At 52.1% G+C, this 21,856-nt stretch overlaps 2 protein-coding genes across 7 annotated transcripts in view; both read left to right on the top strand.

Annotated features, from left to right (window-relative positions):
- The first annotated feature begins 1,141 nt into the window (after positions 1-1,141).
- On the top strand, positions 1,142-12,172 carry EIF3K (eukaryotic translation initiation factor 3 subunit K). 3 transcript variants are annotated; one of them, XM_074369720.1, is made up of 8 exons: positions 1,142-1,298; positions 2,129-2,227; positions 4,408-4,528; positions 5,865-5,939; positions 8,723-8,789; positions 8,886-8,963; positions 10,396-10,521; positions 12,104-12,172. In XM_074369720.1, the coding sequence occupies exons 1-8, from the start codon at positions 1,240-1,242 to the stop codon at positions 12,133-12,135; spliced, it is 657 nt and encodes a 218-aa protein (XP_074225821.1). In that variant the 5' UTR covers positions 1,142-1,239; the 3' UTR covers positions 12,136-12,172. The 3 variants fall into 3 exon arrangements, with proteins under 3 accessions (XP_074225821.1, XP_074225820.1, XP_074225819.1); XM_074369719.1 differs by lacking the exons at positions 10,396-10,521; positions 12,104-12,172 and adding exons at positions 9,149-9,243; positions 9,596-9,760; XM_074369718.1 differs by lacking the exons at positions 10,396-10,521; positions 12,104-12,172 and adding an exon at positions 9,149-9,450.
- Positions 12,173-16,870: 4,698 nt separating this feature from the next.
- ACTN4 (actinin alpha 4) overlaps positions 16,871-21,856 on the top strand; it is a 70,422-nt gene continuing 65,436 nt past the window's right edge. For 2 of the 4 annotated variants that reach the window (XM_074369705.1, XM_074369704.1), the window contains exon 1: positions 16,873-17,180. In XM_074369705.1, the coding sequence (XP_074225806.1) occupies positions 17,019-17,180 (162 nt within the window). In that variant the 5' untranslated portion in view covers positions 16,873-17,018. Of the gene's footprint in view, positions 17,181-21,856 lie in introns of all 4 variants that reach the window. The other 2 variants (XM_074369708.1, XM_074369706.1) reach the window with 2 other exon arrangements.

The raw sequence follows: 21,856 nt of genomic DNA, 5'->3' as shown, positions 1-21,856 counted from the left end.
CGCTTCCTGCCCCAGCAGGGCTGTGCGGCCGGCTCCACCCCCTGTCCCCTGGGCCCTGAAAGCCTGTGAGAGGCAGCTTGCCTTGGGACCCAGGGGACCCCCCTCCACCTCCAGGGCCGTGGGCTGAATGTAAACCAGATGCAAACTATCTTAATTATGACCTGGGTTGGGGGGGGGTGCCCTAACACTCCCTCCCTCGTTCTGGGCGGCAGCTAAAAACTGTAGCTGAACCTCTGCTGAGTGCTTGAGACTTTGGCCACAACCGGTAGATGGCAGGTCTGCACGGGGATGACCATGCACTGTACATTACTGTTCCGGGGTAGTGGGGGGTGGGGCTCATAAGGCACTTAGTGGTAACCCCCTGTGCAGTGTGAAGACCAGTCAACGTGCACATGTCTGGATACCCGTGTGCGGTACATGTGGATGTACCCAGAGCATATACCTCCACATATATGACACATGCATGTGCTTTCATTCCTGCAGTGTGCAGAACCTGTACACACATGCGGTACTCGCTCTCACCCCCAAGACAGGAGCCTATGGGGACTGGGCGTGATCTGGCGGGGTCCAGGAGCCCCTCACCCCTGTCCCTGACAGGCAGAGCACAACAGCTTTGCAGGCCCCTAACCCTGGCATCAGGGTGCAGCGTGGGGACCGGGTTCAGGACTTGAAATTGTGGAGCTCGGATCTTGCTTTAGGGATCATGGCGTGAGGCAAAGGGGACCTCAAAAAGCACCTTCCTCGGGACTTGGCCATGGCCCAAAAGGAGACTAATACGTGCGTTCCAGCACAGCTTTTGAGTTCACGGTCGCGAGCAACGCGACGTGCGTGCACGCCGTCAGGGATCCGTCTCCTTCCCTGGCAGCTCGTGAGCACATCGCAGGCACTAGAATGGGGTACGCGAGGCCCGGGAAAACCTCAGCCCCGCCTCCTCGCCACCATGCTTCGAGAAGGCGCCTGCGCACTTGGTTAGACCAGGCTTTTTCTCACGCCGTTGATTCTGCTCGGGTGGAGCATACACGCAAGCGCTAACTGCGCCTGCTGGGAAGAAGTCATGTGACAGCCGGAAAGCGTGGCAACCGCCGCAAGAACCTCCGCCCTTCATCACCCTCCGCCGGGCTGGAGCGAAAACAATGACGTAGTTTCCGTTTCCACCAATTTTTTTCCTTTTCCGGTCCTCGAAGAGTCCGCGCCGGCCGGGTCTGCGGCTTCACCCCGGGTGTGGGAGGCGACGGAATCATGGCGATGTTTGAGCAGATGAGAGCAAACGTGGGCAAGTTGCTCAAGGGTATCGACAGGTCTGAGTTTGGTCATAGGGAGCGCTTCTGGCCAAGCGGGGTGGAGGAGAGGATTTTCTGGAGTAAGGGGTGGTCAGTCCTGGGCTTACCCTGGGGTTCTCACCTATCATCCTGGAGATGTTTAAGGAAATAGCACTGCAAAGACCTTAAGGTAGAAGATAGCGTTTCCTACCGCCAGTCTCCCCTTTAATTGCCTTAATGTCTCTCTGTCTGCTCCTCAGTCTCTTCGTGTCTCTTAGTGCCTCTTTATCTCTCCCTTCCTTCACCTCTCATTATTCATTTAACACATGTTTACTAAAATCTAGTCTGTCAGTGCTGGGCAATGCTGCAGACCAGAGTTGACCTAGACAGCCGTAGGCCATGCTTTCATGGAGTTCCCAGTTCAGAATCCAAACAAATCAAGTAGCTAGTTAGAACCAGTAGTGGTCAGGGTGTGATGAAGGGAGCTAGGCAGGAGAGGACGGGGCTAGACCAGAATGAGATCTGGGGAGGGAAGGTAAGGGTGGGTAGCAAAGATGTCTAGGAGGCTAGGTATACAGTCTGCAATGACTGGCTGTCTGAAAGGTTGAGGAGGCAAGCTAGAAAAGACCCAAGGCTCTGATGCAGTTTAGAGTTTTGGCTTAGGTCTGGGGTGTGGATAAGTTTTATTAGAAATTATAGAGCTGATTCAGTATTTGGGTAGAGCCTAAGTGGCCAGTGACAGAGCTAAAGAAAGGGAAGAAAGGAAGAGAGAGAGGCGCAGGCTACAGTGACCCTCCTCCCTGGCCCCATAGAGTAACTGAGCTCAACTCCTATCTCCTCTCTGTTCATCCATCTTTATTCTCCTCTAGGTACAATCCTGAGAATCTGGCCACCCTGGAGCGCTATGTGGAGACACAGGCCAAGGAGAATGCCTACGATCTGGAAGCCAACCTGGCTGTCCTAAAGCTGTGAGTTTCTACCTCCATTCCCACCCCCATACCAGTAGCCAGCATGGTGCCACTCACAACACTGGGTGGGTGGGAGTTGGGGGTAGCCTGCAGGGTGTGGCTATCTTTTTTTTTTTTTTTTCTAATTGAAGTATGGTTGATTTACAATATTACATTAGCCTCAGATGTGAAACATAGTGGTTAAGTATTTTTATAGACTATATTTTATTTAAAGTTATAAAATATCAGTTATATTCATGTGGTGTACATTATCCTTGTATCTTACTTATTTTATACCTAGTATTTCATACCTCTTAATCCCCTTCCCCTGTCTTTGCCTCTCCTCAACCCCACTCCCCTCTGGTAACCACTAGTTTGTTCTCTGTATCTGAGTCTCTTTCTGTTTTGTTACATTCATTTGTTTTATTTATTATTTGTTAGATTCCACATGTAAGTCAAAACATTTGTCTTCTTTTGATTCATTTCACTAAGCATAATAGCCTCGAGGTCCATTCATGTTGTTGCAAATGGCAAAATTTCATTCTTTTACTGCTGAGTGATATTCCATTTTGTGTGTGTTTAGGTGTCACATTTTCTTTATCCATTCATTTGTTGATGGACACTTAGGTTGTTTCCATATTTTGGCTGTTGTAAATAGTGCTGCCGTGAAAATGTGCATGTATCTTTTGGAATTAGTATTTTTGTTTTCTTTGGATATATAGTCGTGAGTGGAATTGCTGGGTCACGTGGTAGTTCTGTTTTTAATTTTGTGGGGAGCTTCCATCCTGTTTTCCAAAGTGGCTGCACCAGTTTACATTTCCACCAACAAGTGTTCTCTCTTCTCCACACCTTCACCAACATTTTGTTGTTTGTTGCCTTTTTGACGATAGCCATTCTGACAGCTGTGAAGTAATATCTTATGGTGGTTTTGATTTGAATTTCCCTGATGATTAGCAGCGTCGAACATCTTTTCATGTGTCTGTTGGCCATCTGTACATCTTTGGGAAAATGTCTGTTCAGGTCTTCTGCCCTTTTTTTAACAGGGTGGTTTGTTTTTGTTTGTTTGGTTTGGTTTATTTTGGTTTTTGATAGTGAGCTGTATGAACTCTTTGTATATTTTGGATAAGATGTGGCTTCCTTTGATGTGCAGGATTAGGAAGCCAAGGAAGTTGGGGCAGGAGGAGGGATGGCGTTTTAAAAATTGGTTATAAAACATAAAGGCTAGTAGATAAATACAGAGTTCAACAAGTAATTGTAAATGAACACCCGCGTGATCACCATCCAAATTGCAAAGCTTTGTGTTGCTGGCGCGCCTCGTCCTTTGTCCCATATGCTTTGTGCCGACCACCCCCACCCTGCTCACCACCTTTATGCTCTCATGGCCCAGCTTTATGTGGGTTTACCGCACACGTGTGCGTCCTGGTTAGCTTAGCTCAGGTTTGCCTGCTCTGAACTGGGAGCTCTCCTGGCATCTTCCACTCAGCCCTGGGTTTGTGAGATCCATCCCCTTTCTGTGTGGATGCGATTTGTTTGTTGTCATGGCTGTATAGTGTTCCACGTGGGACTGTTCTCCTGCTGGCAGACGTTTGATGTCTTCCGCTTCAGTGCTTTATTGATTTTTACAGGTTGCATGGGCTCGGTTTTGACCTGTAAAATGGAGATACCGGTGCTTGTGTTTGTGAGGTTGTTACTGGTGATAACACTGCTGAGAGAGTGCTCCCCACGTGGTAGCTTCTGTGCTGTAAGCTTTGGTGTATGAATTCTCTTAGGTGCTGTATGGCCCTTGTGAGGTAGGTCTGGTTGTTACTGTCCCCTCGTGCAAGAGGGGAAACTGATGCACAGAGTGTTTAAGATAAGTAGTCCAAGGTCACTCAGCAGTGAAGTTTAACCCCAGGCAGTCTGTCTCCAGAGCCTTGACCGTAGTTCCGGACTGCTATTTAGGTGCTCATTTGTTTGTGAATCACTGGACATTGTCTGCCTTACTGAGTGGCTGTGAAGATTAAGTGTCCCCATCTACACAGCAGGAGAGTAATAGGGTCAGGGAGGTTAAGGTCACACAGGCAGAGATTGGCGTGGATAGGATTGGAGCCCAGGCATGTCTGGCTCCCAGACTCTGGGCTGAAGCAGTGGGCAGCCTGCCCTGGTGAGGCCCAGGGACCTGGGCACGCCTCTGCTACTGTGTCCCTCCTTCCCCTTCTCAGGTACCAGTTCAACCCAGCCTTCTTTCAGACCACGGTCACTGCCCAGATCCTGCTGAAGGCCCTCACCAACCTACCCCACACCGACTTCACGCTGTGCAAGTGTATGATCGACCAGGCACACGTATCCTTCCCGCTCCCAGGCCGGGTGTGGGGGAGGGCAGGTGAACTCATGAGAAAGTGGTTGGAGTTCAGCCTCGGACACCAAGTGCCTGCTCTGGGCTTGGCCCAGTGCTGGCTGGGGCTGGGGCGCTGTGGAGGCTGAGGCAGGCCCAGCCCTGTCCTCACCGAGCTCACCGTTCAGTTGGGGAGACCCGTCCCCTGTCAGTGACAGCCTGGAATAGTCAGGGCTGGGGGTTACAGGAGGCAGAGGAGGCACCTGACCCTGCCTGGATGTGTGGAAGGCGTCCTGGAGGAGGGAAGGTCTGAGAGATGAGGAGTTGGGTGATGTGGTAGGGAAGGGTGATCCAGGCAGAGGGAACAGTATGCAGGGAAAGAAGGAGGAAAAGAATTGCTTGGTGCTATGTTTTAGAAGCAGTAGAGGAAGTTCCATACAGCCACGCCCCAGAGGTCAAAGTGGAATTCGGTCAGTTTCAAAAGGCACTGGGGAGCCGTGGGAGCTTTCAAGCTGCAGAGGGATATGGGTGGGCTCATGCTCTAGAAAGAGTCCCACGAGGGTTCCCAGCTGGGTAACGGCAGGAGACAGGAGGGGCTGGGGGCTGGAGCAGGAGCTGGGAGGAGCCAGCTTGTCCACTGACCTTCAGTATATGTGTCCTCAGGGCCTGGCGCAGCATCTATCTGGCCCGGTGCTGGCCTTCAGTGAAGAAATGCTGGGGGAAAGTCAGTGAACTGGCCTGTTCACTGGCGGCTGGGCTGAGAAATGGCTTCCTCATTGAGCCTCCTCTGCCAGGCTTGTCCATGGGAGTGCCTGCCTCCAGAGAGATTGTCCCTCTTCTCCTGGGGTGTGTTCTGGTGGCTTAAAAATAGGCATGTGGTCCACTGTTAAAAGTACAGCAAAGTGTGCAGTGGAAAAGCCAAGGCTTCCTCCTCCTCATCCCACAGCACCTGCTCCCCTCCCGCAGACAGCAGTTGTTTGCATTCTTGGGTGCTTCCCACAGAGGCCCTGTAGCTGCACAGGTGCAGACGTGTGTGTTTAGATACACAGATTTCTCCCCACCCAAGTGGGGGCTGTTGCGCAAGTCATTCTGCGTCTTGCTGCTTTCACATGGTGGTGGGTCTCATCCCTTTCTCCAGGTCAATTCTGTAAGGGTTGACTCCATCTCAGCGTGTGGATGGCCCGCTGTTGAATTAATCGTCCCCATCACTGGATCACTAGGTTGTCTCTTACCTTTTGCGATTCCAAACCGTGCTGCAGTGAACAAGGTGGGCGCGGATGGTCTAGGATGCAGCAGCAGCCTCCTCAGGCTCCTAGGCCTTTTTCCCTTAACGCCTCCTCCCAGCAAGAAGAACGGCCAATCCGGCAGATTTTGTACCTCGGAGACCTGCTGGAGACCTGCCACTTCCAGGCCTTCTGGGTAACGTCCCTTGGGTTCCTGGGGCAGAGCGGTAACTGGGTCATGCGGGGCAGACTGCTGAAAGTCATGACCATGCACATACACTGGCAGCCTGCGTGGTGGCGGGGACTGTGCTCAGGGCTTTGCTTGTGTGATCTCATGGGACAGTCATCCTCACCCGGGGCCAGGACTCCCAGGTCGTCCCCTGTGCGCAGGCACGCACACGCACACACACACATACGCACACACACATACCCGTCCTTCCAGCAAAAGCTCTCCATCCTCTAAATTCTCTTTCCCTGTCTCTTGCACTAACTGAGCCTGGCCTTCCACTTCTGCAGTGGCTTCCCAAGTGCAAGGAAGGCCAGGTGGCCTCCTAGCTTCTCACTGCCACTCCCAGACTTATCTCCCCCCTCCTGTCCCCAAGTTCCCAGCCCTGAAGCTCACCTGTTATCACTTCCTGCCCTTCTTTGTTGGTATCGGCCTCCCCACCCCCAGATGACTGCTCCTCGTTTTGTGAAGACTTTAGCTTGTTGCCACTCTTTACTATTCCTGTCTTTGTTCTTAGATGCCCAAAGAGGCAGATCTGTGATCCTTCCACCCTCCTGACCTCAGTTTCTGGATCTCTTGTTCTCCCTGTGCCCTCAGCCCCTCACCCCCAGTCACACCCTAGACCAGTTCTCAGCACATTGGACCCTTTAGGAGTTAAAAAAACAAATACTGGTAATTGCATCCTGCCAGAGTCTAATGTGATGGGCCTGGGTGTGCTCCAGGCTTTGGGATTTTAAACAATTATCCCTGGGGCTTCTGATGCGCGGTAAAGGCTGGGAGCCACTGGCCTATACTTGTCTTCACCAGTAATTGCTTCCTCCTCTGCCCATGAATGTCAGGCATTTCCCCCCTCTGACCACTTCCTCCTAGCTTCCCAGCTCGGCCCCGTTGGGTCCCAGCCCCGCATTCTTGGGCCTGACCGGCAGCCCCCATCCTCTGTCCTACATCCTCCTTCAGCCCAATCCATGGGCTCCTCCTCTCTGCACCTGTGTCTGACAGGATGCACGAGGCTGGAGAAGACCCCATCAGACGCAGGTGACAACGACCCAGGTCCGGTCCTGAGCCCCTCCTGGCCTAGGGTGTTGCCTCCCTCCCTGCTGACGGCTCTTCTCACCACCGCCCCCACCACTTTCTCCCTACCTCAACTGATTTATGTATTTACTTTTAACAGAGGTGCTGGGGTTTGAAGCCAGGACCTTGTGCATGCTCGGCACACACACTACCACTAAGCTGTTCCCCTTCCTCCCCTTCAACTTTTGATCTGGCTTCTCATTTCATGGCAAAATAGAAGCAGCCAAAGCTTCTGCCCCTGGCCTGCCGTCTGCCGACAGCTGACCAAATACTTTTCTGTTTCAGTGGGTGAGTTGTCCCTTCTCCTGTCGCAGGCACCCATCCTCCAGAGCACCGATGCCCTTCCCTCTCACCCACTCAGTGGCATCACACCAACGGTTCTCCCCATTCTCCTGTATCAGCAAACTTGGCCTTCCTGGGTTGTTCCTGTCACCACAGAGCACGCCCACCCTGCAGTTAGTCCTAGCCTGAAAGAACTCTCCCTTGATCTCCACACTCCCCGCCAGCTCTGCCTCCCCTTTCCAGCCGTATTCCTGGCTGGGGGACCCACTGTCCCAGTTTGCCTGGGGCTTTCTTAGTTTTAAAGCTGCAAGTCTCAGAGGGGAGGGTACAGCTCAGTGGTAGAGCACTGGCTTAGCATGCACAAGGTCCTGGATTCAATCCCCAGTACCGCCATTAAAATAAATAAGTAAATCTAATTACTTACACCCCCTCAAAAAAAAAACATAAAAATGAAATAAAACTGCAATTCTCACATCCTAGGAAACCCTCGGTCTCAGGTGAGTCAGAACCGCTGGGGAGCCTGCTCTTGGACAGTTTACCTGTGCTCAGCCTCCCTGTCCTCCCCCCGGCTCACTTGAACCCACTCCATCTAGTCCACTGAGGCTTTTTTGGCCAGCCCCCTGACCCTGAACCCCCAGCCCACGCATGGAACCGCTCTTGTCCAGATCCACAGTGACGTCCCGTTAATAGTCTGGTAGGAAGTTCTTGCCCCGTCTTCCCTGTCCAGCCAGCCGCTTCTGCTCCCTCAACCCTTCCATCCCCTGGCTTCCAGGACAGCTGCTCTCCTGGCTTTCCTCCCATTGTCCTTGCAGGTTCCTTGTGTACCTCACTAATGTTGGGGGGAGCCCTTACTGGGAAGGTGACATTTAAGCAGAAGCCTTAAGGAGGGTGAGGGCGCTAGCTATGGGGGAGGAGAGTTCCAGCCCCAGAAACAGCCAGCATGAAGGCCTGGCGGTGGGTGGTGCCTGGCATATCGGAGAGGCAGCGAGGAGCCCCTGCGGCTGGAATGAGGGGCTGAGTGGGAGGAGGTGATGGGCAGATCCTTTGAGGACTCATGAGCCACAGGAGCACAGCTGGCCTTTTCTCTTGAGTGAGACGGGAGCCAAGAGGAGGTGGTTGAATGCAGGTAGCTAATCTGCATCTGGCTCCTCTCTCGGGACTGTGTTTTCTGCCTGCCAGGTTCAAACTCCAGCTCTGGGATTTGGGGCAAAACACTTAGCTGTTCTGAGCCTTGGTTTCCTCATCCCTAAAATGGGCATTAAGAGAGTCACTGTTACATCATAAGGCGGTACGCAGAAGAACCGTGGTATGTGGGATGCGAACTCAAGTGTTCCCTTCTGTCATTGTTAGCGTTACACATGTTCTTGACATTACCGCTGTTAACATTGTTCCTCTCACAGCAAGCCCTGGATGAAAACATGGACCTCTTGGAGGGTATAACTGGCTTTGAAGACTCTGTCCGGAAATGTAAGTCCCTCCCTGAGCCCCGGCTCCCCAGGGTGGGGTAGTGGCAGTGGGGTCCTGGGGGTGGCCCTTCACCATCTCTGTCCCTTATTTCCACAGTTATCTGCCACGTGGTGGGCATCACTTACCAGCACATCGATCGCTGGCTGCTGGCCGAGATGCTTGGGGATCTGACAGGTAAGGCCATCTCTGGGTCCCTAGTGCCAGTCTGGCAGGTCAGAGATGATTGGGCAGTGGGTCTCAGCCAGCTCCTCAGATGGCCCACCCCTGCCTCATCAGATCATTATAAAACGTTCCTTTCCTTGGTGGAGATCCTGTGGCACTTATTCTTTTATTCTGCATGAATGCCTGCTCTGTGCCAGACACTGTTCGTGGCCCTGGGGACGCAGCCTTGAACAACACAGAATGGCTCAGATTCGTTCTCGTGGCAGTAGCACCACAGATAATGAATGAAGATGTACGTGTCCAGCGGGAATTCTTGTATGACAGCCCCTGGAGAGGGAGGGCTGGGGGCACATGGTGGCGAGGAGGTGGCAGCATTGAACAGTTACCTCAGTGGAGTGAGGTGGGCAGCTTAAAAGATCCCTCCAAAAAGAAAAAACGAGTGTATTTGCTCATTTTGCAAAAAGAACCAGGAAGGAAAATTTAAAAACTAAGGAAAGTGGTTACTCCTTGGGGAATGAGGGTGAGGGCAGAGAGGAGAGTGGTGAGTTGAGGGTGAGATCTGAGTGCCTGCTTGGATAGTTCTGCCTTTTTTGCTTGTCTGTTTTATGAGGGGGGTAATTAGGTTTACTTATTTATTTTTGGAGGAGGTACTGGCAATTGAACGAACCCAGGACCTCATGCATGCTAAGCTTGCGCTCTACCATTTGAGCTATACTCTCCCCCCTTGGATAATTTTGCCTTTTAAGGTGGGTTTTTTTGTGGGGTGTTATTTGTTTATTTTCAGTGGAAGCTAAGTTTTATTGGACAATTTGTCTCAGGCACTATACTAAGTGCTTTACATCCAGTAGATGTTTTATGTATTTAAAAGTGAAATTAAATCAGAAGGGGATGAGACAACCCTTAGAATGGAGTGTAAAGAAAAGCAGATGAATCTATCAAATTGATAAGTGTCACGCAGAAAAGAATTATTTCAACTAATAGAACATCTCTCTGGCCAGACATCCTTGCTGGCATATTTTCTAAGAGCAAAAAAGAACTGCGAAGAAATTCTCAAATCTGATGCCATAGGCATATTTACTGTTGGTGGTGGTGATGACATCATAATTTTGGAGCCATTTCATGTGGGTTGTGGTGGGGAAAGCAGATAAGTTGTTACTAGGAGCCAAGCTGCACACTGGAAGAGAGGAGGGGTGAATAGAAAATGAAAGGAGGCTGAGAAAAGCTCTGTAATGGGAAGGATGAGGAAGCTAAAGGGCTCCCTCTGGCGGCCGTTTGGAGAATGAGCTATAGAAGCGCCAGGCTGGCAGCAGGAGACCAGGCCAGAAGATACTGGTGGCTTCTAGAGAACTGGGGCAAGGAGGGCGCGCTGGCCATTGGCTCCCAGGCCCCCTGGTACCGTGGGATCAGAGTGCCCAAAACCCCCTCATTGCTGTGTCCCCTGCAGACAGCCAGCTGAAGGTGTGGATGAGCAAGTACGGCTGGAGCGCTGACGAGTCAGGCCAGATCTTCATTTGTAGCCAGGAAGAGAGCATTAAGCCCAAGAACATCGTGGAGAAGATCGACTTTGATAGTGAGTGATGGCCCAAGGCCTCAGACTGTGGGGCTGAGGGGGTTCCCTTGGACAGGCCAGGACTGGGGCCCCAAAGGACCTGGGTGGATACGTCCTGGTTTAGGGCTGGGGAATTTGCAATTGCCCGGCTCCCCGACCTCTTCTGTCATGGGGTCACCTGCCCAGGGAGGAGTGATAGAGGATGCTGGGTGTCCTTCCCTGGAGTCCCAGGCACTATGTCCTGCCCTGAAGCACACAGTAAGACTTCAAGGGCCTGGGAGGAGCCTTGCAGTGTGTCCCCGCACCCTCCCTGATACCAGGGGCTCTGTTCTGTTCGGGCTTCTGGGGCCTCAGCCCTGGCGTCTGCTAAAACACAGCAGAACACCAACCAGAAGTATAGGCTTTGGTTGGGCCAGAGGGGTTTAGTCATCTAATGGGTAGTGCTACTAAATGACCTGTGAAGTTCTCCTCAATTCTGAGATAACGATTCTCAGATCTTGGTTCTCTACTTCATAGCCATGTAACTTTGGGTGAGTGATTTTACATCTCTGTGCCTCAGTTTTCCTATCTAAAATGTGGGGATAAATAACAGCACCAGTGATTATGACAAACACTGTGTAGTTCTTTACATTTTTTTAAGTCATTGGTCCTCGGGTCAACCCTATAAGGTAGGTGCCATTATTGTAAGTTACTGAATAACCTGGCAACACCCACCTCCTGGAGGTGTGAGTGTGAAGTCAGACAGTCCTTATGTGCCTCTTAGCACAGAGCCAGTCGCACAGCTCACGGAGCGTTGTCACCATCATACACACACTTACTCCTCACAGACCCCACTGGTGGCTCAGCGGGAGCAACCTAGCTGTTCAGTTAGCAGCGCGCTCTCACCTTCAACGGCACGATGTCTTGGAGAGAGAACCGGGGCTCAGGGACCAGCACTTCCTTAGGCCCTAGGTCTCCTTCCTGCCCTCTTGAGTGGGATTCTGGTATTTTAAAGATACCGATTAGTATGGTGGCCTCTTAGTACAGGCCAGCTAAGTGGGTACTTAATGAGGAACCAGATTGAGTGGGCAGTCTCTCCACACCTGGGGGCTGTGGACCCTCACTCAATATGAGACATGCCCACTGCGTTGGGGAACTTGGCGGAGCAAATGTTCTGCAGTGAGGAGATGCAAGCTCAGCACTCAGGGTCTGTTGCAGATAGTACATAGTAAGTGTTGTTATGATAGTAACATAATTTACATGACAGTAAATGATGTGATGATGAAGACAGCAGACAGCACTTAGGTAGTACCAGGCCTTGTTCTAAGCACATCATTTAATGCCACAATCCTATAGGGTGGATGGTGCTTACAGATGGGGAAACTGATGCTTAGTAATTGGCTGGAGGTCACCCACCTGGTACTGGGCAGAGCTCCAATTTGAACCTAGGCTTCCTTGTTCCAGAGTCCAGGCTTTTAACTACTGCCTTTGTGTTGGTGACTGAGGCCGGCAGGGGTTTATGATCACCGGTCCCCAAAGAATTGTGGGCACTGTGGTTGGTGGCTGGAGGTTCATTTCCCATTCTTCCCACATTGACCTCGATCCTCCCTTCTCTTCTCAACAGGTGTGTCCAGCATCATGGCCTCCTCCCAGTAACTTTGCAGGCGTTTAATAAAGATTAGTTGACTTCTTAGCCCTGTTGGCTCCTCGGTGGCTTCCTGCCTCTGCTCCTCGCCCACCAGTCGGGGCCTAGGAGTAGGCCTCGGATCACCCTGTGCTGGGGCCGTCTCAGTTCTGGCAGGCCTCTTCCTACCCTGCCAGAAGTAGGGCTTCTGTCTCCTTTGACCCCCTCTGCCCCGCCTCAGCAACTGATCTCCACCACCACCTTCCTGACCTGTCAGATCACAAGTGGGGGGCACGCAGCTCTCAGTCTGCACGGAGGCTGTGAATGGGCTGTGGGTGAGTCAGCACGGAGGAGGGTGTGCGTGGGGTGTAGGAGCCCAGCCCTGCTCCTGGGGCTAGCCGGGGCTCTTCTGTCCTCCTGAAAATGTAGGTAAACAGGTGCGGTCACTGGGTTCCTGGTGAGGGAGGGGCACCACCTTTGTTTGCCCTTGGGCTTCACAGATGCAGCTGCTAGTGGCCCCGGGGCAGTGGCTAGAGGGGCGAGTGGGAGAGGATTCTGGCTGCTTGCTCAATCGGCTGTGTGTCCTTGACTTCTGTTCCTCAGTTTCCTCATCTGTGAAATGGGGAGACTGATGCACCATTGTCAGAATCGTGAGGCTTCTGTGAGCTCTTGCCAGTGAAGGTCTCAGATCAGGACCTAGCCTGTTCTTGGTGCTTAGAAAACTGGAGTGATTGTTAATTTCAGAATCAGAAGAGTTTGTCCCCAGCATTGCAAATTAGTCCCCAGCACTCTCTTGTTCAGAAAGACTTTATCAGAAAGTTGGGATTTTCAGTCAGGCCGTTGTCCCTGATTCCCGCAGTCCCAGCCTCCACTGGCCAGGAGGCCTAGCACGGGTCACCTGATCCTTAGCTTGGTTGGTTATTTGTATTTTACAAGGTATCCCAGCCATTCTGGTAGTGACCTAGGGCTCTGAGCCTGTGGTCTGCGGGAAGAGGGAGCGGGGGCAACAATGATGGCCTTTTGGGGAAAATGGAGGAAATCAAATGCCGCAACAGACGCCAGTCCCTTTGTGCAGACAGCGGCGCCACTGAGGGAGTGCCTCATTCTCAAGAGTGCGTGGACTTTGCCTGCGGAGAGGGCAATGCCTGAGCTGCCAGCCTTCCTGGACCTCCCTCTTGGCCGGCACTCACACCCATCATTCTTCTGAGGGAGCTGATGCAGGAAGCCAGGGCAGCACAGGATACCCTTTGCCCTGGGATCCAGACCTGAGCAGGAGCCAGGAACTAGGGCATGCTGAAACCCTGGGGACAGAGGGTGCTTCTGCCGCTCAGGACTTGGGAGCCAGCTCTAAGGGGGGCAGACGGAGGGGAGACTGGAAAGCTGCTGCTTACCCACTTGGCAGATGCCCTCGTGTAGGACAACCTGTACAACAGGCCACAGCCACTCTGTAGGGGAAGAGGAAATGAACTTTTTCTCCTTCGGGAGCCACATCTGTCCTGCTTTGCTCCAGGAGGGTCATCCTTTGAGCAGCAAAGAGGCCTGGCTTTGCAGAAAGAGTGAGTTCAAAAACCCCAGCCCGGCAGCCTTTGGGCGCAGTAGTCAGCCTCTCCGTGCCTTAGTTTTACAGATAGGGAGATACCCACTGCAGACTACAGTAATGCACTGAAGAGTTTGGATTATAAACTTGCCTGTCATGATGGCTTGGGCCCCAGACTGCCATTTCAGCTGCTTCTGTAGTCACCTCTAGACATCCTAGTATCTGTTCATGTTCCCACCCCGAGAGGACACAGCCCTCTCTCCTTTGTTCCGTCTAAGTAGCGTTAATAATAGGATACAGCATGTAATAACTTCTGACTGAAGTCTCTGTGAAGGTTTCAGAAAGTGGCAGTGCAGACATGGTGAACCTAAGGCAGGGTACACTGGCCATAATTCCCCTTCACTCGTGGATCTCTGCCCCTTCTGAGCCCCTGCCTGCTGCCCCTTGACCCTCCAGAGACAGTAACTTATGACTGCAGTGTCCATGGCAGGCTGCCAGGAAGTGGCCTCAAAGCTGGCAATTAAAGGGAGCCTTTAATTTAAACCTCATTGGCTGGGGACATCCCCTTCATCTTTGAGCCCTTGGTCTGGGAGGTTTCTCAGTGTTGACCTGGAGGAGGCAGGGAGGGGCAGATGGCCCATTGTTCAAGTGGCCTTTCCCTGCCCAGCAGGTCCAGCACAAGAGTCCTGGGCTTGTTCTCCAGGTCAGGCAGGAAGAGGTTGCCCTGCTCCAGCCTAGCCCAGCTTTGGAAACAGCAACACTCCTGGGTCTTTGGCCAGGTCTTGGCATCCCCTGGGAAAGTGGGCTGCTGCTCAGGCCTCATCTCCTTCCTAGCAGCCGTCTTGAGTCTATTTGTTTGTTTGTTTGTTTAATGGAGGTACTGGAGATCGAACCAAGGACCTTGTGCATGTTAAGCATACTCTCTACCACTGAGCTGTTAACTCACCCCCCCATCTTAAGTCTTGATTCTTTGCTCTTTCTCACCCCCGCATCCCACGCCCATCAAATTCCTGACACTAAGTCTTGTAGGCTCCACTTTCCCAAATCCTCCCACTGCTCCTCCACGGCACGCCCCTCCTTCACCCTCTGTCCTCTGTCTACCTTCATCAGGACCATCGCAGCAGCGTCCTCAGTGGGCTCGCTGAACTCACCCCACCTTCTACAGGTCTGTTTCCCTCTTGCAGCTAGAAGGACCCTGTGAACAGCTGAATCAGACCCCAGCCCCGCTTACCATCTTCCCTTAACATCCCATGGCATTTAGAATAAAATTCATTATCTGTCAATTATATCTCAATTTTTTTAAAAACCTGCAAATTCCTCACCATAGTTTTAAGTCCATTCATTCGTCTAGGGTCTATGAAGCTTTTATCTTGTGCCAGACGGTGCTTCAGAGCCTAGGGATTCAGCAGTGACCAAAACAAAGATTCCCCACTGTTGGGGGTCGACATTCTTGGGAAGGAGACGGATAAACACAATAAACAAACCAGTCATGTGGTATATTAAATGGTGATCAGTACTCTGGAGACAATAAAGCTAGGAAGGTGGGGGATGCTATTTTAAATAAGGTGGTCAGGAGAGGTCTCACTGAGGAGGTGATCTTTCCAGTGACCTGCAGGAGAGGAGGCTATGACTCTGGGGACCCAGTATCTGAGGAAAGTGCTCTGGGCAATAGTAACAGGGGGTCATCAAGTACAAGGGCCCTGAGGCGTGATCATACCTGGTGTGTTGGAGGAACAGCTAGGTCAGCAGTGTGGCAGGAGCTCAGAGAGCAAGGGGCTGAGTGGGAGGTGGGCTGGGAGAGGAATAGGGACCAGGATATGGAAGACCTTGTGGATTTAGCTGAAGCCCCAGGAGTCTCGGTTGTTTCAAAATCTGGGCTGGGCTGGGCTGGGCTGGGCTGGGCTGGGCTGGGCCTGGGCAGGGAAGACTCCTACAACATTTCCTCCTTTCCTGGCTTTGACCTGTACAATAAGTGTGGTGCTAAGGGAGCGTTCTGAGCAGGAAGAGGGAGGGACTTGATCTGACTCAGGTGTTCACAGGCTCCCTCTGGTTTCTAGAGAGAAAGAGAGTTGCAGGGGGGTGGAGGGGGGCTGGCGGCAGGGGGGTGGGGGGAGCAGAGAGATGGTGAGGAGGCCACTGCGGTGGTCCAAGCAAGGGTGGACAGGACCAGGGTGGGGCCATGGCAGAAGGGAGAAGTCGGTGGATTCTGTATATACTTTGAAGATGGAACTGACAATTTCCTGAAGAACTGAACGTGGGGTGTGGAGACAGTTTGAAGACAAAGATGACTGCCAGTTTCATTGCCTGAACAGCTGGAAGGGTGAAGGCACCATTAATAGAGATGGGGGTGACTGTGGGGCGACTAGGTTTTGGAGGAAGATTAGGAGCTCAGCTTTGGATATTTACATCTGAGACGCCTATTTATCTGTATTTATTGGCTTATTGATTGTTTTAATCTGTATTTAATTGCTTATTTATTGTTGCCTCCCCCAAGTTAGCCACTCGAGAACTAATCACACTTGTCATGCTCAGCACCGTATCACCAGTGCCTGGTACATGGTAGGTGCTCAAGAAATGTTTGTTGGATGGATGGAATGAATGAAGATACAGACAAGTCCAAAAAATCCTCTACCTTCTTAGTCAGCCAATATCTATTCCAAACTACAGAACTCCCATGTCCATTTCATAAATCCTTCAGGTCTTTGTTCAAATGTCCTCCTTCTCCGCAAAGCCTACCTGATTACTTTATTTACATTCCAGCTCAGGCTTGATTTATCTCCATAACGCTATCCCTTTAGAATATACTACATACTTAAAATTTGGTCTTTCTTCACTAGAAGGTAGTTCCATGAGGGCAGGGATTTTTTTGTATCTTGTTTAGTGCCACTGCGTGGTCCGGCACACAGTAGGCGCTTAATAAATCATTTGTTGAATTTCTGTTGCTGAATGGCAATCCATTCCATTTCTGAGCAGGTTGATGAGACCCGCCTTACGACTCATTCCTGCTCTGGCCCCGCCTGCAGGAGGCGGCCGCGCGCGCTCATCGGGGAGAGGGGGCGCGGCTCGTCCACGAGCTGAAGGGCGGCGGGGGAAGCGGACTCTGCGCAGGCTCCGAGCTCCCCGAGGCGGGGTCTCAGTGCCTTTCGCGTTAGGAGGCGCGCGCGCGCGGGAGGGCGGCGGCGGCGGCGCGGTGCGCAGGCGCGGCGGGCAGTGCGCAGGCGCGGGCGGAGGGCGGGCTGGAGCAGCTGAAGCGGCGGCGGCGGCGGCGGTAGCAGCAGCAGCAGCAGCAGCGGCAGTAGCAGCAGCAGCTCAGGCAGAGGGGCGGGAGCTGAGGCGGGAGCTGAGGCGGGAGCGGACGGGCTCTGGAGAGGCGGCGGAATGGTGGACTACCACGCGGCGAACCAGTCGTACCAGTACGGCCCCAACAGCGGGAGCAATGGCGCCGGCGGCGGGGGTAGCATGGGCGACTACATGGCCCAGGAGGACGACTGGGACCGGGACCTGCTGCTGGACCCGGCCTGGGAGAAGCAGCAGCGCAAGGTGCGTGGCCCATGGGCCGGATGGGCTGGAGAGGGGCTTCCACGGGAGGCTGGGGCCCGGGAAGTGGCTTGGAAGTCCTGAGACGGAATTGGTGGGTCTGTGTTGAGAATTGGGCGTCCTGAGAAGGAATCGGCAGGTCTGAGAAGGGGTTTGGAATCCTGAAAAGGAGTTGCAGAACTTGAACAAGGAATTGGGAGTCTGAAAAAATAATTGGCGGCCGAGTCGGGACTATGGAAATCTAAAACAAGGAATCTGGGAGCCCGATGAAGGAATTGGAAGGTCTGGGCGTGGAATTGGGGGGAAACCGGCGAGATGATTGGAGACTCTAAAATGGAATTGGGTCTGAGGCGGGATGGAAGGGTCAGGATGGGTTGGGAGTGCTGAGAGAGAAACGCGAGATTCTGAAATTTGTGGGTCCGGATAGAATTAGGAACGGGGGAGTCTGAAGAGTAAGCTCGAGCATGGAGGGGGTTATTTCGGTTGCAGAATCCTCTGAGGGGGATAGGAATTGTGGCAGCCCCAAGTTGGGTATTTCTAAAGGGGATGAAGATTCTGGAAGTCTGGAGATGGAGTAGGGGTGCTGAGGAAGGTATTGTGGAGTCTGAAGAGTAGTGGGAGGTTTAGAGAGACTGGGAAGACGAAAGGAGGAGAGGGGCTAAGGAAGGAAGTGGGCGTGAGAAGACCTGGGGCTCGGGGTGTGAGGATGGGGAGGGCTGCTAAGGAGGACTGGGACTCGGGGTCTGAAGGGAGAAGGTAGGGAACCTGTGAATAAGAAGTTTTGAAGGGGGTGAGATTTATTTGGGGGGCCCTGTTCTAAAGGGAAGAGGAGGAGATTGGGAGAGAGGTGGAATAAAGGGAATTGATGAGGCCAGAGCTGAAGGGGGATGCAGAGAGTATTTGGACGGTTTTGAGGAGGGGTTCTGAAGAATGGATGGAACGTCGAAAAAGCTCAGCAGTGGGTTGGAGGAGCCTGAGGCAAAGGTGGCCTGGAAAAGGTGAAAACGGTGGGTGAGAATGAGTGGAATGGCGGCTAATGGGAGGGAGGTTAGTGTGGGCAAATGAAAGTCTCATTAGAAAGGGAGTGTGTGATGGATAGACTGAGAAAGGAATGTGGGGGTGGGGGTGGGGGCCTCTGGAGATGCAGTCCCAGGAGTGGAGAGTGTGTATGTGTCGTGAAGGGGGAATATGTTTTGGGAGGAAGCGGCGAGAGTGTCCAGAAGAATTGTGTCTTTTGGTGGTGGGGGTGTAGAGCTTTTTCTAAAGCAAGGTCTGTTCTCAGGTGGCACGTTGGGATGTGGAAGCAATTTAGGGGGGACCCACAGTGGGGAAAGGGAGATCAAAAGGAGTGGGAGGCCCAGAGAAGTCGATGTATGTGTGTACGTGTATATAATCTAAGGGGCTGAGAGCAGGGAGCTCCAAGCTGGTAGGAGAGAGGGTTTGAGTGTGTGCAGGAAGAGCTAAAGAAAGGAGGGTGTTGAGTGGGTGTGTGTGTGTTGGGAGGGGGCTGTTTAAAAGTGTCGTGTGTGAAGAGGATGGGAGGTGGTTGCAGTTAGAGGCTTTTAATATGTCCTGGAAATCTGGATTTTCTCCCTAGATTTGTTAGTCACCAGCTCTGTGGCCTTGGGCCAGACCCTTGGTCTCAGTGCAGTTCTGTCATCTGTGAAAAGAGGAGGGGTCGAAGGGCTCCCTTCTGTGATTCTGCAAAGATGGATGTGTATGGTGTTGGGACTTCAGGAGGATAGCTTTGGTGGGAAGCCTCCAAGTATTTCGGGAACCTGGGGGCTGATCCAGCAAGGGGTTTGAGTGGTGGGTGCGGCTGGAAGCCTCTTGAGGGTATGAGTCGGTGCTGGGGGCTCCGTGCAGGCAGCCCAGTCCAGAGGGGAAAGGGTGAAAGCAGCAGCTGTTCCAGGCAGCCTGGGGTGGGGCCTGGCATAACCTTGGGTAAATTACCAACCTCTGCTAGAATTTCCTCATCAGTAGTTGGGGGGCGGGGGCGGTGGTGGGTTGGTGATGGTGCCCTTATCTGTTGCCCCACCTACCTCAGGGTGGGCAGGTTGAGATAATCTGACATAAAAATTCTTTTTGAGGGGAGAGACCAAGTTTGCAGTCTCAACAATAATTTATTGCCAGAGGCAGTGCCGGTGGGAAAAGAGTTGCCAAGAGACTTGGAAAGCTCCGAGGGGAACAGGGGGCCGAGGGGTTGTTTTTACGAATGTCTGGGATCTGTCTTCTCCAGCTCCAGGTGTTTGGGAAGAATGAGCCTCGGAGCCTTTTAACTCTGGTGGTGGGAGTGGGGCCCCTTCCTTTTCCCTCCCTTCCTGTCTCCTACCCCTCCCAGAGTGACTCCCTTTGCTCGCTCAGTTCCTTTCCCTCCTGGGAGTTAGGGTGTGTGCTCCTTCGTGGTTAGAGTCTCCCTTGCACAGTGGGTGAGGCCGGGGCACCCACCGCTCAGGCCTGGGCGGGAACCCGAACTCACAGGAACCCCTAGGCCTCGCTGCTGTGTGTTATCCTCCCTCCTCCCTTCCTCAAGGACCCGGCAAGTTGGAGGAAAAGGGTGGCTCACAGCCCCTCCAGTACCGGCTGCGCTAGCATGTCCTGCTGTGTACTGCTGCGGGAATGCAGGGTACACATAGCCGTGCTTTGGGGGGAATAGCACTTCACTGCTGTGCACCTTCTTATTGAGGCGTAGGGATCCTTTATGAAATGGGAGGAGTAAATGGAAAGGAATATATACACAAGTTTGTGCTGTTCTCTTCCTTCTAAGAGGAACCCCCCCACCCCCATCCCCCCAGACAGGCTGGCTGGGGTTTTTCTGTGCTGTAGTGTCGCTTTAGTGAACAACAGATTGCCCTTCTTGCCTCTTCAGGGCTGAGACACTGGTCACAGGGAGAGTGGCCATCCTGTGAGTGTCCTGTGTATACTCTCATCTAAAAATCTGCTCAGGACAGCTGTAGGCCCTTAAAGCGTGTGGCATTGAATTGTAAGAATTAAGCGTTTGGCCCAAGTCAGAGGGTATGTGTGAATCCCAGTGGTTTTCACTTCTACCTGAAGCCCTTCTCAGGTCACCTTCTAGGGACCCTTGTAATGTAGGCATTACCTGATAAGTAGGTTATGCAACAGTTCTGATATGGGAAGCCTCCAAGTATTCTCCTGGGGCAGGTGGGGGAAGGTCTGGTGAGGTCTTTGAGCAGATTCTTGAGCAATTATAGCTCTGGGCCATAGTTCCCTCTCCCAGTTTCTGAAAGGGGCCTGGGTAGCCTTGCCACCCTCTGCTCTCCTGAACAGGTGATGTCACTTGACAGCTGCTTCGAAACTTCTCATTACAGCAAGAGGAATTTTGCTCTTTTGCCTCCTTTGCTTAGCTTGCGTGTTCATTGAAACGTCACTGCTTGCACGGCCTGTTTAGACCCCAACCTTTGGCTTGGGCTCTGTTAGTTTTTAGTTAATTATTTGAAAGTTCTGATGGTGTTTTGTTTTTCTCCAAGTAGGGTTTTTTTTTTTTTTCTTTTCTTTTTTAAAGGCTGATGATAGAGGCCTCAAAGTAGCCATCTGTTATTTTGTTCCATTGCTCTAATTGCTTGCCTCTTAGGTTCTGGCAAAGACTAGCAGATCCTTAGCAGTTTTTAAAACTGAATGTTACTTACCAGAAACAAAAAACAAAAAAACCCAAACTCAATTGTCATCTAGAACTAAAGACTAAATATGTGAGGGGGGCTGGTGTACTATTTGCCCTCTTGGGAGAGGGGTAGGGGAAGCTACTCGGCTGCTGGCACCCCTGTCCCCATGCCCCTGTTTTAAGAACATGTGAGAACACGGCTTTTCTGATGACTGCAGAAGAGGTGAGGTGTGGGAGAATGGCCTGGGAGTACAGTGCCCCTTGTAGCCGCTTACATTCATTCAGCTGAGGGCTGAAATCTGGTCGGTGCCATGGAGTGGCGCCTGCTGCTTCATCTAATCCTATGTGCTCTGGGGTGTGGGCCCAGGATTGCCCTCTGCCTTTTGAAACACTCTCCCTGAGACCAACAAGGAGGCCGCTGTGGCAGCAGGGAGCTGACTCACTCTCCAGTTGGAACTGGTGCTAAATGGTTTCATTTAATGGCAGCCGGTTGCCTGGCCCCCAGTGGGCTGCCTTGTGGGAAAAGTTTGGTGACAGTATTGGAGGAAAACAACCTAGGAAATTAGGGTGGGATTTTAATATCCAGGTGCTGCTGATGCTGTTAAACTCCTGAGATGAAGCCAGGGAGGTCAGTTAAAATGTAGGCTTGCACTCTCAAAATGTCCTGTTAATCAGATGTCAGGGGAAACAGGGACAAGTCTGGATTCCAGTCTCAAGCCTCTCGGTTAGGGAGTTCTGCCTTTTAAACACATACTCCAGTCACAGCCGACGTTGGCTAGACAGCGCCCTTTTTCAAAGTTAACTGTGTGAGTAGTACAAGTTATCTGGCAGTGCTATCTAGCAGATGACAGCAAAGAGAATGAAGCCAAAAAGGGACAGATTTGGGAAAGCTCAAGGAATTTCTGAGACTGTTGAGATGAACACTTTAGGTTTTTGCCATATTGATTTATAGTGTGTGTACAAGCCTTTGACCAGATTTTAGGATTGTTCTTTAAAAAGAAGAGAAAAGGAAAAAAAAAAGGATTCCCTTGCTCATATTTTTTTTTGTGGGGGAAGGGAT

Source organism: Camelus bactrianus, chromosome 9 (genome assembly GCF_048773025.1).
Source record: "Camelus bactrianus isolate YW-2024 breed Bactrian camel chromosome 9, ASM4877302v1, whole genome shotgun sequence".
Lineage (NCBI taxonomy): Eukaryota > Metazoa > Chordata > Mammalia > Artiodactyla > Camelidae > Camelus > Camelus bactrianus.
The sequence above is the reverse complement of the archived record's forward strand: the minus strand, read 5'-3'. Positions and strand labels throughout refer to the sequence as shown.

Bases quoted from the DNA above. Each gene is read 5' to 3' on its own strand.
- EIF3K (XM_074369718.1), top strand. From the start codon at position 1,240: ATGGCGATGTTTGAGCAGATGAGAGCAAACGTGGGCAAGTTGCTCAAG. The intron at 2,228-4,407 runs GTGAGTTTCTAC...TCCCCTTCTCAG, and splicing joins AACCTGGCTGTCCTAAAGCT to GTACCAGTTCAACCCAGCCT. The intron at 5,940-8,722 runs GTAACGTCCCTT...TTCCTCTCACAG, and splicing joins GCCACTTCCAGGCCTTCTGG to CAAGCCCTGGATGAAAACAT.